At 40.7% G+C, this 20886-nt stretch overlaps 1 protein-coding gene across 1 annotated transcript in view; it reads right to left on the bottom strand.

Moving 5' to 3' along the window:
* The window catches only part of CPAMD8 (C3 and PZP like alpha-2-macroglobulin domain containing 8), a 47846-nt gene extending 27197 nt beyond the window's left edge, over positions 1–20649 (bottom strand). Inside the window, exons 1-24 of the mRNA XM_018088710.1 lie at positions 20504–20649; positions 19210–19232; positions 18123–18288; positions 17943–17995; positions 17446–17463; positions 16472–16526; positions 16225–16338; positions 15823–15907; positions 15453–15561; positions 14769–14996; positions 14460–14630; positions 13953–14081; positions 11740–11929; positions 10380–10552; positions 10144–10293; positions 9874–10035; positions 7739–7881; positions 6682–6744; positions 3618–3849; positions 2860–3013; positions 2110–2252; positions 1622–1673; positions 647–945; positions 24–249 (exon numbers count right to left, since the gene is read on the bottom strand). Of these exons, the coding sequence (XP_017944199.1) occupies positions 24–249; positions 647–945; positions 1622–1673; positions 2110–2252; positions 2860–3013; positions 3618–3849; positions 6682–6744; positions 7739–7881; positions 9874–10035; positions 10144–10293; positions 10380–10552; positions 11740–11929; positions 13953–14081; positions 14460–14630; positions 14769–14996; positions 15453–15561; positions 15823–15907; positions 16225–16338; positions 16472–16526; positions 17446–17463; positions 17943–17978 (2932 nt within the window). The 5' untranslated portion in view covers positions 17979–17995; positions 18123–18288; positions 19210–19232; positions 20504–20649. The remainder of the gene's footprint in view (positions 1–23; positions 250–646; positions 946–1621; positions 1674–2109; positions 2253–2859; positions 3014–3617; positions 3850–6681; positions 6745–7738; positions 7882–9873; positions 10036–10143; positions 10294–10379; positions 10553–11739; positions 11930–13952; positions 14082–14459; positions 14631–14768; positions 14997–15452; positions 15562–15822; positions 15908–16224; positions 16339–16471; positions 16527–17445; positions 17464–17942; positions 17996–18122; positions 18289–19209; positions 19233–20503) is intronic.
* Positions 20650–20886: the final 237 nt, after the last annotated feature.

Here is a 20886-nt window from a genome sequence, read left to right as displayed (position 1 = left end):
TGATACCTCCTCAGAATTGATACCTATGATTGAAGCTGTAGCTCTTTCTGATCCTGGAATTATGTTGTGGGGAACTCCAAGAGTAAATGCTTCATTGTGATTTTCATCAGTCTCTTCTTTTCTCCAAATTTTAAACTCTCCCATTGACCCCCAGCCTGTGGAAAAGCCAACGTACTTCACCTCAAGCTGTTTGGGGACTGTCCACTCCACAATAATAGACTCATTTAGCATCCGAATACCGTGGCCAACCTGAAAGGGACAGAAAACCAGGCAGTTCCAAGAGCCCATACATACATTTGGAGTCACTCTGCCAGGTGTCCTTGGACCCCCTAACTCATGTGCGCATCAGAGAACATTGCACATGGATCAATACCTTTCTCTTTCCCACCCACAAAACAATCCAAGGAAGTTTAATGAGAATTCCACAAGCTTGACCTTCAAGGACTAAAAATGTTGAAGACTGAGGTCCTGAGGACACACCAAACTGATTTGTTCTGAGCAGATTTGTTCTGATTAAAGAATTAAAACAGAAGAGACAACAGGAGAGAATCTTTTACCTTTTACACCAACCTAAGGAAAACCTGCCATTTGTGTGCTCAGACTCTGTTTAAAAAGAGACTTTGAGACCCTTACAAGAATTCAGTACCTGGATAATTCCGTTTTTCCAACTGATCCAGAAGCTGCGGAATTCATCCCAGGAGAGGATCCCAGGTGTGTCCCTGCTGGCCACAGGTTCACCCATTTTGCTTACGGAAATCCATGTTTTGCTGTTTTGATGTCCACCAATAACAATCTCTGTCATCTCTGCCATGTCGCGGGGACCAGAGGACAAGGCCAGGTGAGCATCATTGTGGGCTTTCACAGCAATATCAAAGTGGGTCATCTGGGCAGGTTTCTGCATGTACTGGTACTCATATTTGTTAGGTGTAGATATATGGATTTTCTCTAGCCAGAAAAATAATGGAATGTTGTAAGAATTAGAGCTGAGCTTACAGACTTCAAAAATAACCCACTGCTGATTACTAAATTTAAACAAACACACCTTTCCTAAGTAATGTTTTTTTCCAGCTTCTCTTAAAACAAACTATGAAAGTAAATATGGATGTTTCTTCTCATCTTTTATTTTTACATCCTTCAAATAAAGAAGACTTCAAACTGCTCAGTTGAATTTCTCATGAAGTCTACAAGTGATTTTTCGGTTCAAATCTAGTAGTCAAAAGCAGCTCTGTTTAGCTACTGGAGCCAATTCTGAGCTACCCAAATCTCTGGCAGAAAGGACATACTGATTCCAGAACTGAATTTTAAAAGACCAACTGAAAATATAGTACAGTCCCAGTTACTGTCCACAGTGCTGAATACTCAAACTGTTTCATAAAGTAAAGGAATTTAATGGCCATTTCCAGAAATCATTTGGGCAGTTAGAACAAATTCATAATTAGCCAGCCCAGTTAGAAAGACTCTTTATTCAGAAATTCTTCCTACACACCATAACTCATCAATCACAGAGAAACGGACACAAAAATTTTAATTTTTTTTTTTTTTTTTAAGGAGAGGAAGCCAAATGTTTCTATTTAAAACTGAATCAAACAAACTGAATCTCTCATTCAAATCATGAACTTACCATTTGGGCAGAAGAACACACTGTAGGTGTATTCTCTAGACAGTCCCTCTGGCTATAGAAAGACAGAAATCCACACATAAACCCACAGGGCTTGGATGAGCAGGAACAGATCTCAGTTTTACTTAGAAAACACAGAAATGATATTCTGCTGCTGTACAGTTGTTTATGTCCTTTATAGGAAAGAGATGACACCATGTGCCAACCACCAGCAGAGAACCTCACAGCACAGTACATTTTAGATTAACAGGGTAAGTTTATCCAATAAAATTTCCATTCCTTTTTCTCCTGAACAGTATTGAAGAGTCACCAGGTAAACTCAGAACCACATAGGCTCTTTCTGTACAAGTATCACTACATTATTTCCAACCATGGAAACAAACCACGAATCAATTTGAGGATTCTGATAAACCTATCCATGTTTGGTTACCTAAAAACTGTCACAATTTGCCCATTTTTATCTGAATTATTGCAAATTCCTATTTTCTTACCTCAATAATCACACTGCTACGAACATAATCCACTCCCATTGGGGTTCTTTTGTCCAGGAAAGTGTCCTCTGAGTGTTTGTCATTCTTTAAGCTCTGCATGCCATCCTGACAGCAATTAGTCCCACCATAAGCAAAAGCTTTTGCTAAGAAATAGAAGGGAAAAGCAGGAGGTATTTTGAGACAGGAAGATCTCCACGAGCTTAAGAGAAGATCTGAACGAATTAGATACAGCTAATTACCAGTACATCAAGTGTTTTGGAAATACAGCTCTCTCCTATTACCCTTATGCCATATTTGAATGATCACATCTAAAACCAGGCAATATTTGGTCAGTCATGGGGCAAAAAAGAAACTCTTCTCTAATTTTCGGTGTTGGCCAATTTGTACTGGGATTATTTGTTGAAAGATGTACAAAATCTGTTGTTATTCTCTTATTTAAAAATTCCCAGGGAAATTTAAAAATTCTCTTCAGGGAAATCTATCAGGTCCAACCTCATGTGAGCAAATATCACAACAGGAAAACTGATAACCAGGGAATCTCCTGATGTTTGTAACAGGCTCTTCTGTGCATTATAGGTATAGAATGTGTTTCTACAATAAATGAGGTTGAAAAGCCAAGTTGGCAGCAAGTGGAATAAAAAATTCCCCTTTGGGGTAGCAGAGAAACAAGAATTTTCTGCCGAAAGAGAAATAAAAAGAAACACTTGTAAAACTCTTTCAAGCAACAAGCTGTTTTTAGTTCTATACTACCAGTGATGTTGCTCAGTCCCAGCTCATTGAAGGAGAGAACAACAGAGGTGGGTTTGGCTTCCCCAGGGGCAACGCACTTCTTTCTTGTCAGATGGTGCTTCCCAGGATGTCCAACAAACTTTATGCCCTTTGGGACAGAAATCTTCACATGGACCTGTGAAAATTTTGGAATTCATTACAAATTTCAGCTGCAAAGCCACTTGTAAGAATTCTGAAAGCCACAAAATGCTCCACAAAAATCACAACATACAGATTTATTTGTTCTTCAAGTTTTCTAGTCATGTACTTGACTGAGAGCAGTACTTTCAGCTCAGCAATTCTACAAGTATTTCTGAGAGATACTACTGAGGGTAGGGAGACAATGAGTTTGAGAAGAAAACATCTTGGGAGACAGGATTTCTTGGGAAAAAAACCAAAACAACTACTTCTGGCAGCTTTCCAATCACGAAGGAATTTCTTCTGTGATTCACAATGAGCTTCCTAATTGTCTTCTCTATATTTTTTCCCTATATTTTTCAATATTTGTACTTCTGAAGTGCTGCAAGATACTCCAGACCACTACATGTGTTTCAAGCTGAAAGTAAATAAAACAATGACTTATATTTGTATTGAAAAGCAATATTTATCTTTTCAAGGCCCCTCTGCTGAGCTTACCTCTACATTAGGCTGGTACCTTATCTAATGTAACTTGTGGATCACTATGAGGTTCTGCTGATAAACCAGAATTGAGTTGTTCAGCAAAAGGAGGGGGTTGTTACCTCTACACACACAGCCAGGTAGTTGTAAACAGTCAGTGGGATTTTGGTCTGTTCCCCCCGGATGACGTGGTAGGGCAGGGTGAAATCAATGAAGAAAGGCTTGAATGTCTTCAGCTCTGTCTGTCTGGCAATGCCCAAACCCTTCTCTTCAGACAGACCCACAGCCTCCGTGATCCAGGTGGTGATGGAGTCAGGCACATCCACATGCAGCTGGGCCTCCCCTGATGTGTTACTGTCAAAAGGAACGTGAAATAATTTGGGTTCAGCAGATTAACTTCATTCCAAAGCATTTAATTTAAGTACACATTTTGGGGAGTTCCCTCCACATCCAAATTTATAAGATAACATCAGTGTCTGCTTTGAGCAGCAGCTTATAAAAGGCTCGATGTTTTTTATCAGTTGAGACCTGTAAACATTTATAAGGAGAACAGTAAGTAGTTAGTTCTGTGAAACAATCTAACATACAAATTTGTACAGGTTTAAAAACTTTATTTGCAGCCTCATTATAAAGTGACTTTTCTTAGAGGCAAGTGTCTGCATCAAGTCAAAAAAAAATCCCCCACAAACAAAACTAAAAAACTACCAAAACCCAAAAAAAAACCAACAAAAAAAGAAAGAATCCCAGAATGAGGTCCTGGATAAAAACAGTTCAACAACAATTTATTTCATTATCTCAGCATCAATATCAGCTAGTGAAATAAAAGTATTTTTTGTTGTCTCTGTGTCCATTTCTACACTGTAGACTCTGCTTGAATATAGGGTCAAATGAGAAATTTTCTAGACACCAAGTTCAGCAACTGTTTGTTTTGATTAAGAAGCATTTTGGTTTGTTGGGGTTTGGAATGCCTCACTTAGAAAACTTCCAAACCCATCATTTTCTTCCAATGGGGATTGAAACTAATTATTAAAAATCAAGTCTCTGAGTATTTAGCTTTCCTGTGCATACCCCAACAGGATATTATAAACCTGGTATCCTCTTCTATGCTTTGTAATAACAGAAATTCAATTTTCTTCTGAAGAAAATTTCCCTCCTGCCAAGCATCTTTGGCCTTGCCTGGAACAGAAAACTTTTTCTCCAACACAAGAACAAAAGCTATTTCATGGCTCAACTGACGGCATGATTGGTGCAATTACGAGTACACCCCAAGGTTTTTTTGCTCTCAAGTTCTTATTTATTCCCCAGAGTTTGATACACATGCTGTCAGCTCCGTGAGCTTTTGAGGGCATGGAAAAGGAGAAAGGAAGGTCTTCAGAACAAACTTGGAGAGCCTATAGCATGACATGATCCTTGTGGGTCCCTCCCAACCCAGAACATTCCATGAAACATTGTCACCTGCAAAGCTGCCTGATCCACATCCAGGCCACCCCCAAGAACTGCACTTCCACTGCTCTTCACATGAAAGTGATTCACTTTTGGCATAAATGAAGCACTTTCACTTTGCTCCTCTACATCAACTGTTTGCAATTCTCCTTGAGCCTGAAGCTGCAGGAACTGTCAGGAGCCAGGCAGGAGGTCATGGACTGATCTGTGTATTTATAGTACAGTGGGGAAAGAATTAAAACAAATGGTTTGATGAAAACTAAAGATCACTGTGCCTTTTAATAGACATGCTAAGCTCAGTCAGGCTCCAAGCACTGGCCAATGAATGTGCTTCCCCAGCTCAAAGTTCAGAGTGGAGAGCCTGGGAAATGCACTTGGCTTGGCAACACCAAGTTATTACAAAATCATGGAATGGTTTGGGTTGGGAGAGACATTAAAGCTCACCTCATTCCAGGGCAGGGACACCTTCCACCATCCCAGGTTGCTCCAAGCCCTGTCCAACCCGGCCTTGGACACTTCCAGGGATGGGGCAGCCACAGCTTCTCTGGGCAACCTGTGCCAATATCACCTTTATAGTAAAGAATTTCTTCCTGTTATCTAACCCAAACCTACTTAAAAATTAAAGCTATTTTAACTTTTTTTAAGCAGACTAATTCCTTAATATTTAGGTCCTCATACTAACTGGAGTTATGCAGTTGGTACCTGCAATAATCCCCAGCCCTGAAGAATAAGTAGAAGGGTGTCCTGGCTCTAGGACTGGCAGGATTCCAGTTTGTTTAACCGGACAATTTGTTGCAGCTGATGTTCTTTCCACTGGGATTTCAGCCCATAACCAGTATTAACATTATTTTCACACATGAGGGCACTTACTCTTCTGGGCGGGGGGCCAAAGTACACACTCATTTCCAGCCATTAGACCCTCCAGCCAGGCTCTAGGAATTTTTAGAATTGGTTTGGGAAGTTGACATTAGGGTTTTGTTTCTTTTTTTTTTTTTTTGAGGATTGTATTTTGTAATTATAAATGGTAGAAGAAAAAAATAAATTCTTCCTGTTCAAGAGAGTGGAAGTGGTCAACTCAGTTGTTTCTAAAGAAATGAAGTGGAGAAAATGCAATCTGCAACTTTTTATTCCGCACTCTCCCACTTATAATTAACTGCCCCAGCTTGCTGAGGCCCAAACAGGCACTTCTGGAATTCTCTGTGTATTTCTACAAAGCATATTTCATGCTCAATTGAACAGATTTGAATACGCTTGCTCCAAGTTCCTGTCAAATTTAATTTATAATCATTTATTGAGAAGGAAGTTTACTTGCAAACCTGGAGAAGTCTTTTAATAATTGCTTCAAATTATCCTAGGTGTGCTGTTGTGGGAGAGATTAGTTATCTATTTATTAATTTTCTTAGTTCCAGCTGTACCCAGAGGAAATCACTATTTATGAGGCAGTAAATTAAGGTTTGGGGGAGATGCTTTTGCAACAGATGACAGAGAAAGAAGGAATTTGAAAAGCAATCAATAGAGAATCAATGTGGTTACAACTGACAGGTTCCACTTGAAGCAGGTGAATACACTTCAAGATCAGATGAAATGTTGCAAAGAGTATTGATTAAGGTGGTAATGAAGAAAAACAATGAAAAAATATCAGAAAATGCCAATGTAACTCCAGTAGGTTTTACAGAGCTTTGTTTTTTGTAGTTGAACAGATACAACCCTCTGGATATAATTAAGAAAATTCCCTGTCAATACCTGACATTGAGGCAATGCCAAATCCATGTTTCAGGAAAGAAGGTTCTTTTTCTCTTCTCTGCTCTGCTAGAACAAGAAAGAAGTCCTTGTGAATTAACTCTTTCATTAAGACAGTTTTAACTGATAAATCAGAGTTATCACCTGACTGCAACTCACATCACCAACATTCTGGCTCGCTACAGACTCATTCAGTGAGTGGGCGATCACCCATAACACAAATTACATGGTCCTCCCAAACAATCCCATTGTGCACACACACACTCTGCAGACATAAATAAGAATGTAAAAAAACCCAGTACAAATAAGATTATATTATTTCTGCTAGTTTTAAAGATTATCTGATTTTATGATCCAAATTCTTTCACCAAAGGAAGTCAAAAGGAGTACACTGAGCATGTGACTTCCCAGGATATGATATGGCCTAACTAACGGCAGTTACTACAATCACTACTTTATATTCCTCTCCACTTCTTCTCTTGGAGTTGTCTTGACCTCTAATATTTTAATAATTTAGTCAGTTTTTCTACACCTATGATGCTTCATTATCTTTTTGTTAATTAACCCCCTGGCTCTGCTAAGAGAAGCTCCCAGGATGTTCAGGATGCAAATGGAAGGCTCAGAATTACCCACTGCACTTCAGGATTTATTCTTCCTGCAGCCCCTCATTTTGACCACCAGCTGAATGGCCAAAATAACAAGCAATTAACTCTGTGAAACCAGCTCTAGCTTGAAAATATTGAGAAAGCAGCAACTAATTCCCAGAAAACTGACATATGAAAGAGTGTCAAATGATTCATATCATATCTTATCAAATCATATCATATTCATATCTTCATTTTGAAGAATATTTCTCTACATTTTTCCGGAATTAAACTAAATTTAACAAAGTAATGTCAGCTGTAAGTTTTGTTAAGTCTATCAAGACATCAGAAGAGTTTCTCCACCACTGCCTTTAAACCTGGGGGTATGGGGGTGGAAAGCAGTTGATAATATAGAAGAAAGAAAATACAGCTCAGAGTAACATAGACAATATATATTACAAAAAAAAAAAAGTTACCTTGCTGTTATTTTAGAATGCATTGTGGCCACCAAGGTCCCAGTGTGTGGCTGGAAGGCTGGAACAGCCTCGTCTGTGTACATTCCTCCATTCTGCCTGTGGTTCAAGCTGACTATGTCAGTCATTACCACCAAACCAGTTTCCTAGAACATGCAAATGAAGACCACAAAACAAAAACCAGCAAGGAAAAAAATAAATTAAGAGAATTAAATGTGTACCAAGAAAAACTTTTTAAAATAGAATGTCTCAATCCTGTTCTAACATTTATGGGGTAAATCTCAATTGAAACCTGAGGATTTTTTTAAAAATTTTATATAAAAATGAAGATGCATCTGCAGAGGTTTTATGAGAAAGCTCTTGTCTGCTTGGAAAATGCATTTAAATCACTATCTAACATTACTGGGCATATGTGACTGCCAGGGAGCTAGAGGTAAAAAAATAATTACACAGATTTTTCCCCCTAGAATGCAACACTACAGCTTTTTACCTTTCCTAAAAGTTTCCAGAGTGTTCTGCTGCACTTAGCAGGCAGCTCTCACATCAGACATCACCAATTCTGTACTGCCAGGGATGCCAAGCAAAATGAAAACTGTCCACACAGCTCCACAGGGAAAGCACAGAACTCCTGAGAAAGCTCTCTGCCAGCTCTGTCCACTAAATGCACTTATTCATAAGAGACAGCAGCTCTCAGATGCCAAAGAATGAGCTTTGTTCTCCACATCCACACCCAGTTATCACACACCAGGGATGCAGCCCTGCAGTCACACCAGCTCCCAATATATGCACCCTTTCCCAAGAACTTCTACCTCTCAGGAAGAAAAAAAGCAGCATCAGAACAAAACCAGATCCCAGGGAGAGAAGCAGTAGTGACTCCTGAAATGGGGGGTTGCAACAAGGATTTAGAGTTTAAGAGGTTGAGGCATTGGGGGAATATATGAAAGCCTTTGGGGTTTAAGGCAACATAATAAAACAATTTAGCTAAAAATCCCAGAAAGGACAAAGAATGAGGAGACAGAGGAGCTGTAGGAAGCAAGGATCATAATTATTAGCAGTTACGTGGATTAAAATCGGAAAGAACATCAAACATTAGACCTGGGACACTGGTTCTCTAGGTCAATCTGTCTTTCAGAGCAGCCAGCAGTAAGAGTCTGTGTAAAGAATATAAAACATTCACAGCACAGCCTTTCAGGTGGAATGTTCTTATTTCAGGCAATCAGGGAGCAGAGGTTACACCCTGCATGGTGAGGAAGACAGAAAAGTGGGATGTCAGCAGAGTCTGAAAGGGTGGATGGACTCTACTGTGCAACTCCAGGAAGGAAAAGAAGAGGCAAACAAGGAGAACTTCTCAAATAGATGAAGTAACATCATTTTAAACAAAAGGAAAGCAAGAAGCTAATGGAAATAGTAACATGTCTTAAAACCCACAGGTGAGGTGACTATTCTCAGCTTAAAGGACTGCACTGTTAGTATCCAAAGCAATGAACAAATGAATTAGTGTATGAATAAATTAAAAGAAAAAGAACTTGTTTTAAATGCTCAACTTGAAAGTTAATGCAAATACACAGCACAGATCAAAGAAATAAGATATTTAAAATCTGGTCAGGTTTAACTATAGAAAGACACCAAGCAAACAACTACCTAAACATATGGCATTTAAGCAGTAACTTGATTGAGGATACAAAGAAAACATTCCTGATCTTTCATGCAGATGGCCACAGAAGCTGGCAGAGCTTGGGCAGGAAAGAAATGTAAATGATTTCCAAAGGATAGTCCAAAAGGGAAAAGACTACAAGGAAAGACTCACATTCCACCTTCCTTCCCTGTCAGAGGAGCTGCAGAAGAGACCTGCAAGCTCATCCACAGCTGGAGGAACCTTCTGGTCCCTCTAATTCTCCAGAGCATCAGCATGAATTCCTTCCCCCAATAGCGTAACTGGCCCTCTCATCAAGACTGGCCAAAATCAAATAACGTCTCTCCAACATTTTTGCTGGAACAGTGAACTCTGTTCTCAAAAATTACTTTCCAGCCTCCTCTCAGAAATAGCTCTGGTATGGGCAAAATATGGAGCTGAAAAATCATCCTGCAAACATGAAAGCAAAACAACTCCATAGAGAAGGGAGGCTCATTCTTCCTACTGTAAAGGCGAAGCGAGCGTCCTTGGTGATGTCCCAGTGCCAGGGAAAGACTGAAGATCTACGGCGTCTATGTGAGGACATGCCTGGCCACCAGAAGTGCCCTTCCTCCTTTGGAGCTCCAAAAGCATCAGATACATCATACTCTGCAAGCTCCTGAAAAACCTGCAGGGAAAGGGCAGAGGCTGCTGTCCTTGGGTACAAAGGTACACACAAGGTAGATGTGGATCGCAGCACTGAGGTAAAGACATCAGTGCCTTAAGCTCCTTATACCTGACTGGCTGTCAGCTGAAAGCCTGTCTTCAGCAGGTAGACACTCTTATCCACAGTGGCAATGCAGACACAGCTCGATTTTGCAGCTCTGATCTTGATGTTCACGACATCACCAGGTCTGGTCTCATTTGCTGAGAGCACCACTGCAACCTGGAAATGAACATTTAAGCCCAGTTATGTCTACAGGGAAGAACGAAACCCCATCCCTTCCTCCCCGCTGGCTCCAGAGCCCCTACCTGGTTCTCAAAGGAGGAGTTCACAGCGAACTGCAGGCTGTCTGTGACCCCCTCCCCGTTCTCCCTCACGTAGTACACCAGGAGACGGCCCAAGGGAGTCATGGAGTGAAGGACTGAGAATCTCAGGAACGTCACACACACCTCAACCTCTGCTGTAGGTGTGCTGGTAGGTGCTAGAACATAAATGGTGAAAAATATAGTCTTATTTATCAAAATATCTCTTCTTCCTGCCCCATCCTGCTGCTGAGAGGCACAGAACTCCCAAGGCTTGCATTCTTCCCTGTTGCACGTTTTTCTTTAATTCAGTCTTTTCCCTTTTTCTCTTCTTTGTGAAAGCTGATGAGAAATTAGCACCCTTAACATAATGAGCAGCACAGTGAAGGTGGATAGGGAATGACTACTCAGTGTTTTTCCAGTCATAAAAATCAAGGAAATACACGGTCAAGTTATTAAGCCATTAAAAAGAAACAAAAAAAGGATATCTACTGCTGCAAAACTCTGCTGAGAGAAAAGGTATAAATGAATTTGAAAATGATTATGCAGTTTCATGGCCAGTCTTCGCAAACGAAGATTTTTGGGAAAGGTCATTACCCTCCAAGCCTGCGCAGTGGATTTTTTAGGTGAGACGCAGTGTGCGCTGAACTGAGCCCACCCTTTAATCCTAAGGTTCATCTGCTGGGGCCAAGCGAGCTCGGACAGTGGCAGCGAGGTCCTCAGGACGCAGGTTTGTTTAGAGTGACCTTCTCTTAGATGGATGGCCTTACAGGGCTGACGAGCTCCATCTGCCCGGAGGAGTTCCCTAGGCCACGGCAGTGAGAGCGCTGCACCCTAACCACTAGACCACCAGGGGGCCCCGATTATGCCGTTTATCGAGCATATAATCACTGCAGAAGTTAAATAGAATCACCCAAAGGTTTGGGTTAGAAGGAACCTTTAGAGATCATCTAGTTCCAGCCCCCTGCTGTGGACAAGGACATCTTTCATAGGATCAGGTTGCCCAAAGTCCCATCCAACCTGCCCTGGAACACTTCCAAAGACAGAGCAACCACAATGCCTTCAGGCAGCCTGTAAACGCAACAGCTGAGAACAAATCTTCAGTGCAAAAAGTCATTACAAATTCCCAAACCTCTGATTCCCAGAAGCTGGGTTGGGCACATGTTTTACTCTTTGCCTGACTCCCAAACTGGTTGCTACTGCAGACAGGTTACCAGGATAGACATGTATCACTATTTTTCTTGCACAAAATGATTCTACACTCTTTGAGGAGCATCCAGTTCAAAAAAGGTGGATACTTAGGTTTGTGGAAGAGTGGTTTCTTCCCTGAAAACAGGAGAGAGATTGCATTTCTGCTGCTAGCTACCTGTTCCTGGGAAATGTGTGATACCAATGTTCTTCTCAGAGGGGAAGGTGGCTCTTTTGCTCCTCTGCTGGGTGACGTTACTGGGCTGGAGTCCTGAGAGGACAATGTTGCCTCGCGATGCCACTTCATAATGTAGAGTGAAGTTGCAGGGACATGTGGACTTCACTGCAATCCAAGCCTCCTCTCCTACCTGCACCCAGAGACAGAAAAGCAAAAGATCTGGTCTGTTGCAATGTACACTTTTGATTTATAAAGCACAGAAGTCCCTTTGGGTTTCAGGCCACGGGAGGTGTGACCCCCCTCTCCTAACAAACATAAGCATTGAAAAGTGTGCTACATTAGCACTGTTGTCATGGGCTTTTCTCACAATAAAAAGAGGTCAGTGTTCAGCTCTCCACTCCCTGCAAATCTACAGGAGAATGAGCTGGGGGTTGTATGCATTAATGAAACAATGAAGGAATCTCTGGAATCCTGGAAGTTAAGCCTTTCGGCACAGAGCAGCTGTCAGAATTGGTTGAATTTTAGACACCCCTTCAGTAGTCCAGCCCCCCAAAAAAAGAAAGAGATACATAGGTTCAGGGTAGAAAGAGATGTGTGTTTGATAGTCTTAGCAGTTTAACTGTGATTATACACAGGGACTGTATTCATGTGGCAAATACTAATTCAAACATAACCAACGCGGCATGAAATTTCTGGGAATAGATCTGAGGGAAAATGCTTTCCAGTTACACAAGTCTTGATAATAACTTGTAAGTCTGGTACTCAGGGAGGTGTCAAACACACAAATAAATGAGAAGAAAGCTTTTTTTTGTCTGGGTAAGCTCATCTGGTGCCTGCAATAGGCTCCAGAGCAGCACTCTGGGCACTGAAGCCCTGTATACAGAGAGGCTCGCTAAGTACTGAATGCTCAGAAGAAAAAATCCCCCAAATAGGACTCGGTAATAATTCCCCTTTCCTAGGAACACAAACTTCTTGCTTCAGGGACCTGAGGAGCAGCTGGCACTGGTGTTCAGCAAGATTTCTGCAGAAGCTTCCACTCCTGACCCTCCTGTCATTTAAAGTAGAACAATTCCCAATTAAAACTGTTCAGGCTGGATGTTAAATTCCAAAAAAATCTTTTGAAAAACTTCGCTTTCTCCAGCACCAAGTGTTGTCCTTCCAGAATGTCCACATGGTACAAACCAAAAGGGCAGAACTTGACTACAAGGAGCTGCTAATGGTTAAATATAGTGAGAATGCCACAAAGTCAAAAAAGTGCCTTGTGACATTAAATATTTGAAGTATTAAGAATCCCCACAGTGCAAATGATGAAACAATTCATTAAAAAATAAATGTAGCTAATTGGAACACCCAGTAAGAGCTGGCAATGCAGGGAAACAGTTCCCACATCAGCTGGTCATCCAACTCCTAGCTTTCCCACAGAAGAATTAGTTCTAATCAGGTTATAATAAGAACAATGTGTTCAGATTAGCAGTGTATAATCCCCTTTCCATACCTCAGGAAACTTGTAAAAGATTAATTAGCCATTAAACTTCCATGAAATTCAACGATTAAAAAAAAAAAGCTCTTATTTGGATACAAAGAATCTGAAACCAACCTGACAGATAACAGAAACTTAAGTGCATGTATTACCAAAACACACTTTTTTTCCCCACAAAGCAATATGCAGACCCTCGGAACACCTTCCTGCGTAAGAAGAAACCCTAAACAACTCTCAGAAAACAATATGCAACAGGAATCATGATTAAATCAGACCTTTATGAGAGAAATTGCAACTTTTATAGGGCAGGATTACAATTTTAGAGAGGCTCCTACGAAACCTACAAAAGACAAGGTAACTGTGTTCAGAGTTCAGTAGCTGGAATAATAAACAGATACAGTTGAGATTTACACTGGAAGTTCTAGTGAGACTACACAGCCTTAATTTTGATTTTTAGTAATGAAGCCACCCCAATAACATGAATTCCAATGATCTCCACAACACGAAGGAGAATGAGGTGCTGCATAAAGCATCAAAGGTGCTTTGCTTAGCACTGTGTGTGACCCATATTGAACAATTCTTTGGTGGCTGAAGTGCAGCTCCTTGAAGTTTCCTCCCTTTGGAGTGGAAACAAAAACAGTTCAGGATCCCAGAAACACCTAGAAATATTTAATTAGAACTAAGAACTTTTAGCCAAGAATTGTTGCCATGATCGAATATGACGCCAACATACCTGGAAAGGTTTGTCTGGTGCCTGGAGCTGGATGTGACATTTGCTGGGCGAGTACCAGCTGCTGATGGACAAGTAGTTGGGCAGATATTGATCCCCAGAGGGTTTCCCATCAATTGCTGTCACTTTGGTCTTTAAAAAAAAAAAGTTACATCTGAATGTTATGCATAGAAATCATGCATAGAAATCCTGATTTGTGCTCTTTTTATGTTGTATCCCCTTCTCCCATTTTATGCTTTCCAGCTGTTCATCTCTTGTCATCTTTAAACAGCAATATCAGACCCTTACTACCTTGCTAAGCTGTATTTGGAGAAGCATCTTTTCATGGTGGTTCTCAACATCAGTTCTATTGGCAGCAAGAAACAAAGCAAGTGTTTGCTATGTTGAAATCCAGTAGCTGAAGCTAAAAAGGCAGCAATTTCCTGTTTGTAGCACTGATTTTATAAAGTGCAGGTTTGACAAGATTAGTTACATTAAAGCCCGCTAATCCTACAAAGATCTTTTACCCACCTCCAGCCAGACATATTGGGCAGCTGTGGGGATGGAGGGGATTTCAAACTCCACCAGGCCATTCCTTGATACCAGTTCGCTTGTGTAAACATTGTCCTTTGGTGTGAGCTCAGCTTTAATTAGGATGGTGACCCTGTCAGCTGGACTTCCATCAGGGTAAGTGACTTCTACCTACACAGTGTGACATTCATAGAATAACAGGGTTTACATGACCAGCAATTCCAGGTGGGAAAAACACACCAGAGAATATGGTGTGACATCCTGAGATCAAGTCAGTACAATCTCATGGTGGTTCTATTTTAATCTTACCTTCCCTTTGTAAGGCAGTCCAGGTTTGAACTGTTTTCTGGTGTCCTTGGAGTACTTGATATCAATCAGCTGTTTCTGGACAGGTGTTGAGTCATCAAATGTGACTTGTTTGCTCCCATCAGAGCTAATCAGTGTGGCCCAGATGTTGACTGTGCCTCGGAAATGCTCTGGGACATCAGCTGGCATCATGTCTTTGACACACACATCGAAAACAGCAGAGCCATCAATCTACAAATTGTGTTGGGGAACAGAAATGTAGGTTTGCATTCACATCCAGAGAAGGTCTGTAAGCCAAGTCTAAATCACAGGCACTAGATAAGAGTTTGCAGCAGTATTTTTATAGGATTAGGAGTGGAGAGAGTTAATTGGGGAGTGGATGAAGGAAGGAAGAAAGCAAGCAAGTTTCATTTTCCTCCTTATCCCTAGTCTGGACTAGCTCTGTCACAGTCCCTCAATCTCTTGTTCTCCTCAGCCCAATATGCTCTAAAACCAGATTAATGCTATGCCAATAAATTCCCATCCCCCCAAATCATAAACAGACCATGCAAAAACAAGTAATATTTTTTATTATGCTGGACCTAATTATCCCATTTCATTCTTTATTTTCTGATCTCCCATCAGTAACAAAACAGAGCTGTGGGATTAAGGAACACAGATCACAGGTGAGTCAGTGGTCTTCCTCACCTGGGTAGTCTTGAGGACAGGGTGTCCCACTTCATGCCTGTAGTACCCCACACCATTTATAGTCATATTGACAATTAACTTCCCTGTCACTGGTTTTCCAAATGTGTATCTGAAATAGAAAGAAGATATTTAATAACCTCCAGATAGTTTCTTTTTTCCTGCTTATATCAAGGCAATAACATGTTACCTGCACATCTAGAAAACAGACAGTTTTCCAGCTTATTTTTAACATTCTAGGAATGTTACACAAGAAAGCTGATAATGATGACAAGAAATAATCTGAAAATTCAGCAGCAGTAGATGGGATCCAAGCTCCAGTGACTGTACTACAATCCAGAGTAATGAAACTTGATTTGGGATATGTTCCTACCTGGCATGGACAATTCCTTTTTCACACAGTGAGAGGTCCCGAATGTAGCGAGGGGGGTCAATGAGCAGCTCAAACTTTGGTAATACTACAATGAAAAAATACAGCAGAATCTTTTGAAGAAGAACTCATTGCCCAGATTATAAAGAAAGCCCACACAGCTCTGACCAGATCCTTCTTGTGGTCCATCAGGGCTGAGTGGGTAAACCAGCAGAGGATCAGTCAACAACAGCAGCAAACCAAGACCATCTTAGCAGAACACCCAGTTACCAGTGTCCCCATGCCACAGCTCGAAGGAATTTTTCCTCATGACATTTTAAATGCATTATTTCAGGTATTTCCTCAAGAGAAAACATTTCATAGTGTTCTGTTCTTCCAAATGCACTTGGGTTCCAGCCAACTCACCATATTTCTGAACTTCAAAAGATTTGTTGTACGTGTGTCCCTGCATTTCAGCAAAGATGAGCCATTCCCCAAACACTGGCTGATCAGACAGAGGAAAAGTCATATTGACAATACCTGAAAAAAGGAATCGGACTGTGAACTCTGTGCTGCTGTTCAGACATTGCCAAGGCTTATTGAACACAACTCAGGGGAAGCAGAAGCAAAGGCGAATAACAATACAAGGAGGAAAGGAATCTGAAAAACTCACCACAACAAAATGGCTTCAAATTGCTCCACTCGATCATCCGTGACCCCCGAGGATCCTGCACATGGTTTAGGAATGAGAAACATCACAGTATCACTAACGCATTGAACTCAGTTTGCAACAAAGAACTTAATTTTTTAACATACACACATCACTAACAGTCCAAGTGTAACTAATATATGTGTTCTGAAGATACTTTACCAGGGGTATTTGCTTTCTAAAATTATTTAAGAGCATTGTAAGCAATGCACACAAGCAAGTGCTGTCAAGCAGCAGATCTTCCACCTGTTTTAAGACGCCTCTTTCAGATGGGATGAACTGACCTCTGGTGACACTTTATTCCTAAAGGGTACGACAGGCAAGACAATTTTTAGGTGACATAGTCAGATGAAATGAATTCTACTGGTTTTGCCAGCATTAAATCTGTGCTAAACACAAACAAGAGAAGAAGGTGGATTCTTCTGTTTAAACACACGGTTTAAAAAAAAAGAGAAAAAAAAAAAGAAAAAACTAAGATTAGACACAGAAGGAACCTCTCATTCACCTCATAAGGAAGAAGGGAGGAGCGCCCTTTCCTTGCCATGGATTTGTATTGTCCACTATCAAAATGTTTGGGTGCAGAGATGAGATTGGCCCTGCTATACCAGCCCAGCCAGCGGAAGGACAGGAGGGGATCTGAAGGGGAAAATTGAGTGGGGTTGTTACCCTTACAAGTCCCAGTGAATATAGTCAATTCCTCTCAGGTTGAAAAATGGGAATGGATTTCTGAGACTGAGGTAGAAAACCAGGATATTTGTTGGTGGTAACAAAAGAGCAAGACACAAAGTCTTGTCAGTTAAAGACGCGGGGAGAGAGATAATTGCATAGGATAGTTTGGGAATGGCCATAATAGACTTGAAAAGCTGCAGACCCTCTTCAGGCTACGAGAACCTGTTGCCTGTACAGGACACATGTGAGATGGGCAGACAGATACTCACCACCACATAAGCTTCAATCTGAAAGAAAAAAAAACAACAAAAGACTTTATGAAACAAAGCTGCTTTTCTGCTTCTTGTGACAAACAGTTGACTTGGCACAAGCAAGGTGTGATACACGAAGTGATAGAGTTTAAACATCTCTTCTTTGCCAAGAGCAGCCTGAGAAACACACATTTCATCCACACATCTAAGTGGAAAACTAATACTTTGCATATCTGTGCACTACCTAAATAAGGTGCAAGTCTGAAAAATTCTTTATCTGTTCTGGCATATTTGCATCCTATTTTCCAGCGCTCCAAAAGCCCGTATTCTCCTTCAACAGGAATGCGATCAAGTGAAAAAAAACTAAATTGCAAATACAATAAGCTACCACAGGATAAGACTAAATAGGTTAAAAAGCCAATGATATTTCTGCACAGATGTACATTAGAATAAAATCCAGGCTATCAAGTATTCCAGCATATTTTACACTGTGAAAGAAAAAAAGTTTCCTTTACCCTGTCATTGACCGGTCTCAAGTCAGAAGTCACCATAAAGAGGTTTATCAACACTAAAAAAAGGAAAAGAAGACATTTATTAGTCATCAGAGCTGAGGCTGAACAGCTCATCCTAGAAACTACCCTTGAAGAAAGCTTTGCTTGAAAGCAGCCCTGATCTGGCAAATTGTCAAAATTTACCTTTCTGCTTGGGTTTATAGACAGGTTTGTCAATCTGGATGAACACTGAGGACCCTTTGCTGTCAATAGTGACTGTGGTGTAGTTGTGGAAGATGTACCCTTCCTCTGCCAGGTGCCTGTTGCCCCAGACTTTCAAATGGGCTTGTCCACGAAGCCCTGAGGGCACCTAGAAAACAGACCAGGAGGTAAGGAAGACACAGAAAAAGCCTTTGAGCTTTTGGGAATATAAGTGACACTGAAGTGAGCAAGAGCAGCCACCTGCTGCGTTTCAGTGTAACAGTGTGTTAGTAATAAAGAGAAAATGAAGAACACACTAGACCTTCTAGAACATATAAACTTCAAAGGAGGCAAAGTCATGGTAAAAACATGGCAGGAAATTCTCTTCTGCCCTTTATCACTCATGCAAAGTGATATTTGATCTATGATCTGCATGTGCAGCTTCCACTACAAAAGGTGTGTTCCTGCTATGGAACACACAGCTCTACCAACAGAGGAAAAAAACCCAACCACCAACATAAAAAAAGCCCCCCCCCGACAAAAATTTTATGCTTGCACATTTTCAACCAGTTCCTCAGACTGTGAAAATGACAGCAGATTAAAAATTACACAGTAAAAAACCTGATCATACAATTCTAGAAGCGGGTCACAGTTTAGTATTTTGTTCCACCCGTCCCCTTTACATCCCAAAGAAGACAAGTCCAAAGTGAGCCCTAAGTTAAGAGAGTCAACACTTTTAAAGGCTTGTTCTTCAGTCCAGTTCAATTTTGCCTGCATTTGAAGTCATAACCTACACAGAATTCTGTACTGCCATTCTAATCAAATAACCCCAACATAGAACTTTACGTTGAGCCATGAGCCACTGATGTTCTTTAGTGGTCTAAGGGCCTGACAGGTGAGCTGTGATGGGTCAAGCATTGCTCTTTTCACTCTCCACTCTTCCTCTTGAGCAGGTTCCTTCCTCCTCAGTGTGTGCACCAGAATGTGACATGTATTTGTGCCTCAGCTGCTCAGAGACCAATGCCTGATGTGGCTGAAGGGAAGTCCCTCATGCTTTCGCCAAAAACATCTTAAAATAATTGACACTTACCTTCAGTTTAATTGTTCCTTTATCTAAAATAAGAGAGCAAGAGAGAGAGTTATTCTCAAGGTAAGGCACTAACATTTTAGATATTTGCAGTTTAGCAAATACCATAGAGCTGCTCCCTGACACACCCTCATTATGATTTCACCTAAAATAATTTTCCTGCTCTGCAAAACAATCTGCAGGGTGAGCAAATTGGACCAAGCAGAGTTCTCCAAAATAAACTTGGTCCACATTTATTCACAATTTTTGCCCAAGATAAACTGCAAAGTTCTCTATGGTTGGAGAGCACCATCAAGGCTGAGGTTTCACCACAGAGTAGTCTGTGCTTACAGAAGTATTTTGCTGTTAAAAGGAACATGGCCTTTTCTGGGACTTGAATAGTTCTCAAAACACTGATAGGATCTATTTTGATTGCTGGATATGGGCATACCTAAGAGTTGTCCTGAGCATACGCTGTCCATATGTATAAGTATCACTCCCTTTGAATTAATTTGCAATTGTCAGCCAGTTTCAAAGACAACAAGGGGAGGATACAACCAGAGACAATCTGTTCCAAGAAAGGAAACGGCTTTTATATAACTCCCAATTTTAACACACAGAACGGTTAAAATATATGATGGTTAAAGAGCCTGATTGCCTGAGCCTTGTTGACAACACAGCTCACACCACTCCTAGCAGTGGTACAACAGTGCTACTGGACTCCACTTTCATCAGTGTAAATTCACTCAGCATTAAGTTGGATGTAATCAAAACACTCTGTCTTTATTCAAGTTGGATGTAATCAAAACACTCTGTCTTTATTCACAGGATAGAGCTATCTGCCTTAGATTTTAATGACTTATCCAACTGCAGAAATATTACCACCTCTCTCAGCCACACTCAATCCTGAAGATGGAGAGACTGTATTCCCAGCACTTATTTTTAAATAAGGAAAGAAAATGATGATGATAATGATGCAGATTTTATGTTTTTCTTTAAAATAAACTTATCTTATTCCTTATATAGCCCCTCAGTGACAAATATTCAGGCTTCAAAAGGAAAGATATTCACTATAAAACTTTTGAATATCAACATCTGTGTATGTTTTGGTGTTCTAAAATTATTGACCGGTTTGTTATCACATACATCAAAAACACATTGACACAATCAACTGAGGTGGTGTAGCAGTAGCCAATTAATTAGATATTAGTTTGCCTCCAGTTCCATTATCACCTAAAGCAATTAACAGATATTGTTGTGCTCCCACAGCACCCCAACTTACAAACTAGTTCTCAAGTTCAGAATCACAGTACCTTACCCAGAACTGTTCCGTGGTTTCGTGACACAGTTTCTCCTTTGACCACTAACTGGATCTGGACTGTTGTCTCCTTGGCAGAGTTGAAGATGGTCACACTTATGGCTTCCTCCACACCAGCTCGGAAAACAGAAGGTGCTGCAATCAAATAACCCCTGAGAACCAAAATTAGAAGTAATCAGTCAAGACTCAGCAATAAGAGCATTATCATCATTTGTGAGCCACTTTATGTGGAGCAAAAGGAAAAGAACTAACTACTCTGCGACACATTTGTTCCTGTATGGTCACGTTTGTGACCACCAGCAGTCTAAGACTGTATCTAATATGAATAAAAGAACACAGGATGCACACAGAAACAAACCTAAGTGCTTACAAATGGCTTATAA

Source organism: Manacus vitellinus, unplaced genomic scaffold (assembly GCF_001715985.3).
Source record: "Manacus vitellinus isolate BGI_N305 unplaced genomic scaffold, ASM171598v3 scaffold_107_pilon, whole genome shotgun sequence".
NCBI lineage: Eukaryota > Metazoa > Chordata > Aves > Passeriformes > Pipridae > Manacus > Manacus vitellinus.
Note: the sequence above shows the minus strand (reverse complement) of the source record. Positions and strands in the feature narration are given on the sequence as shown.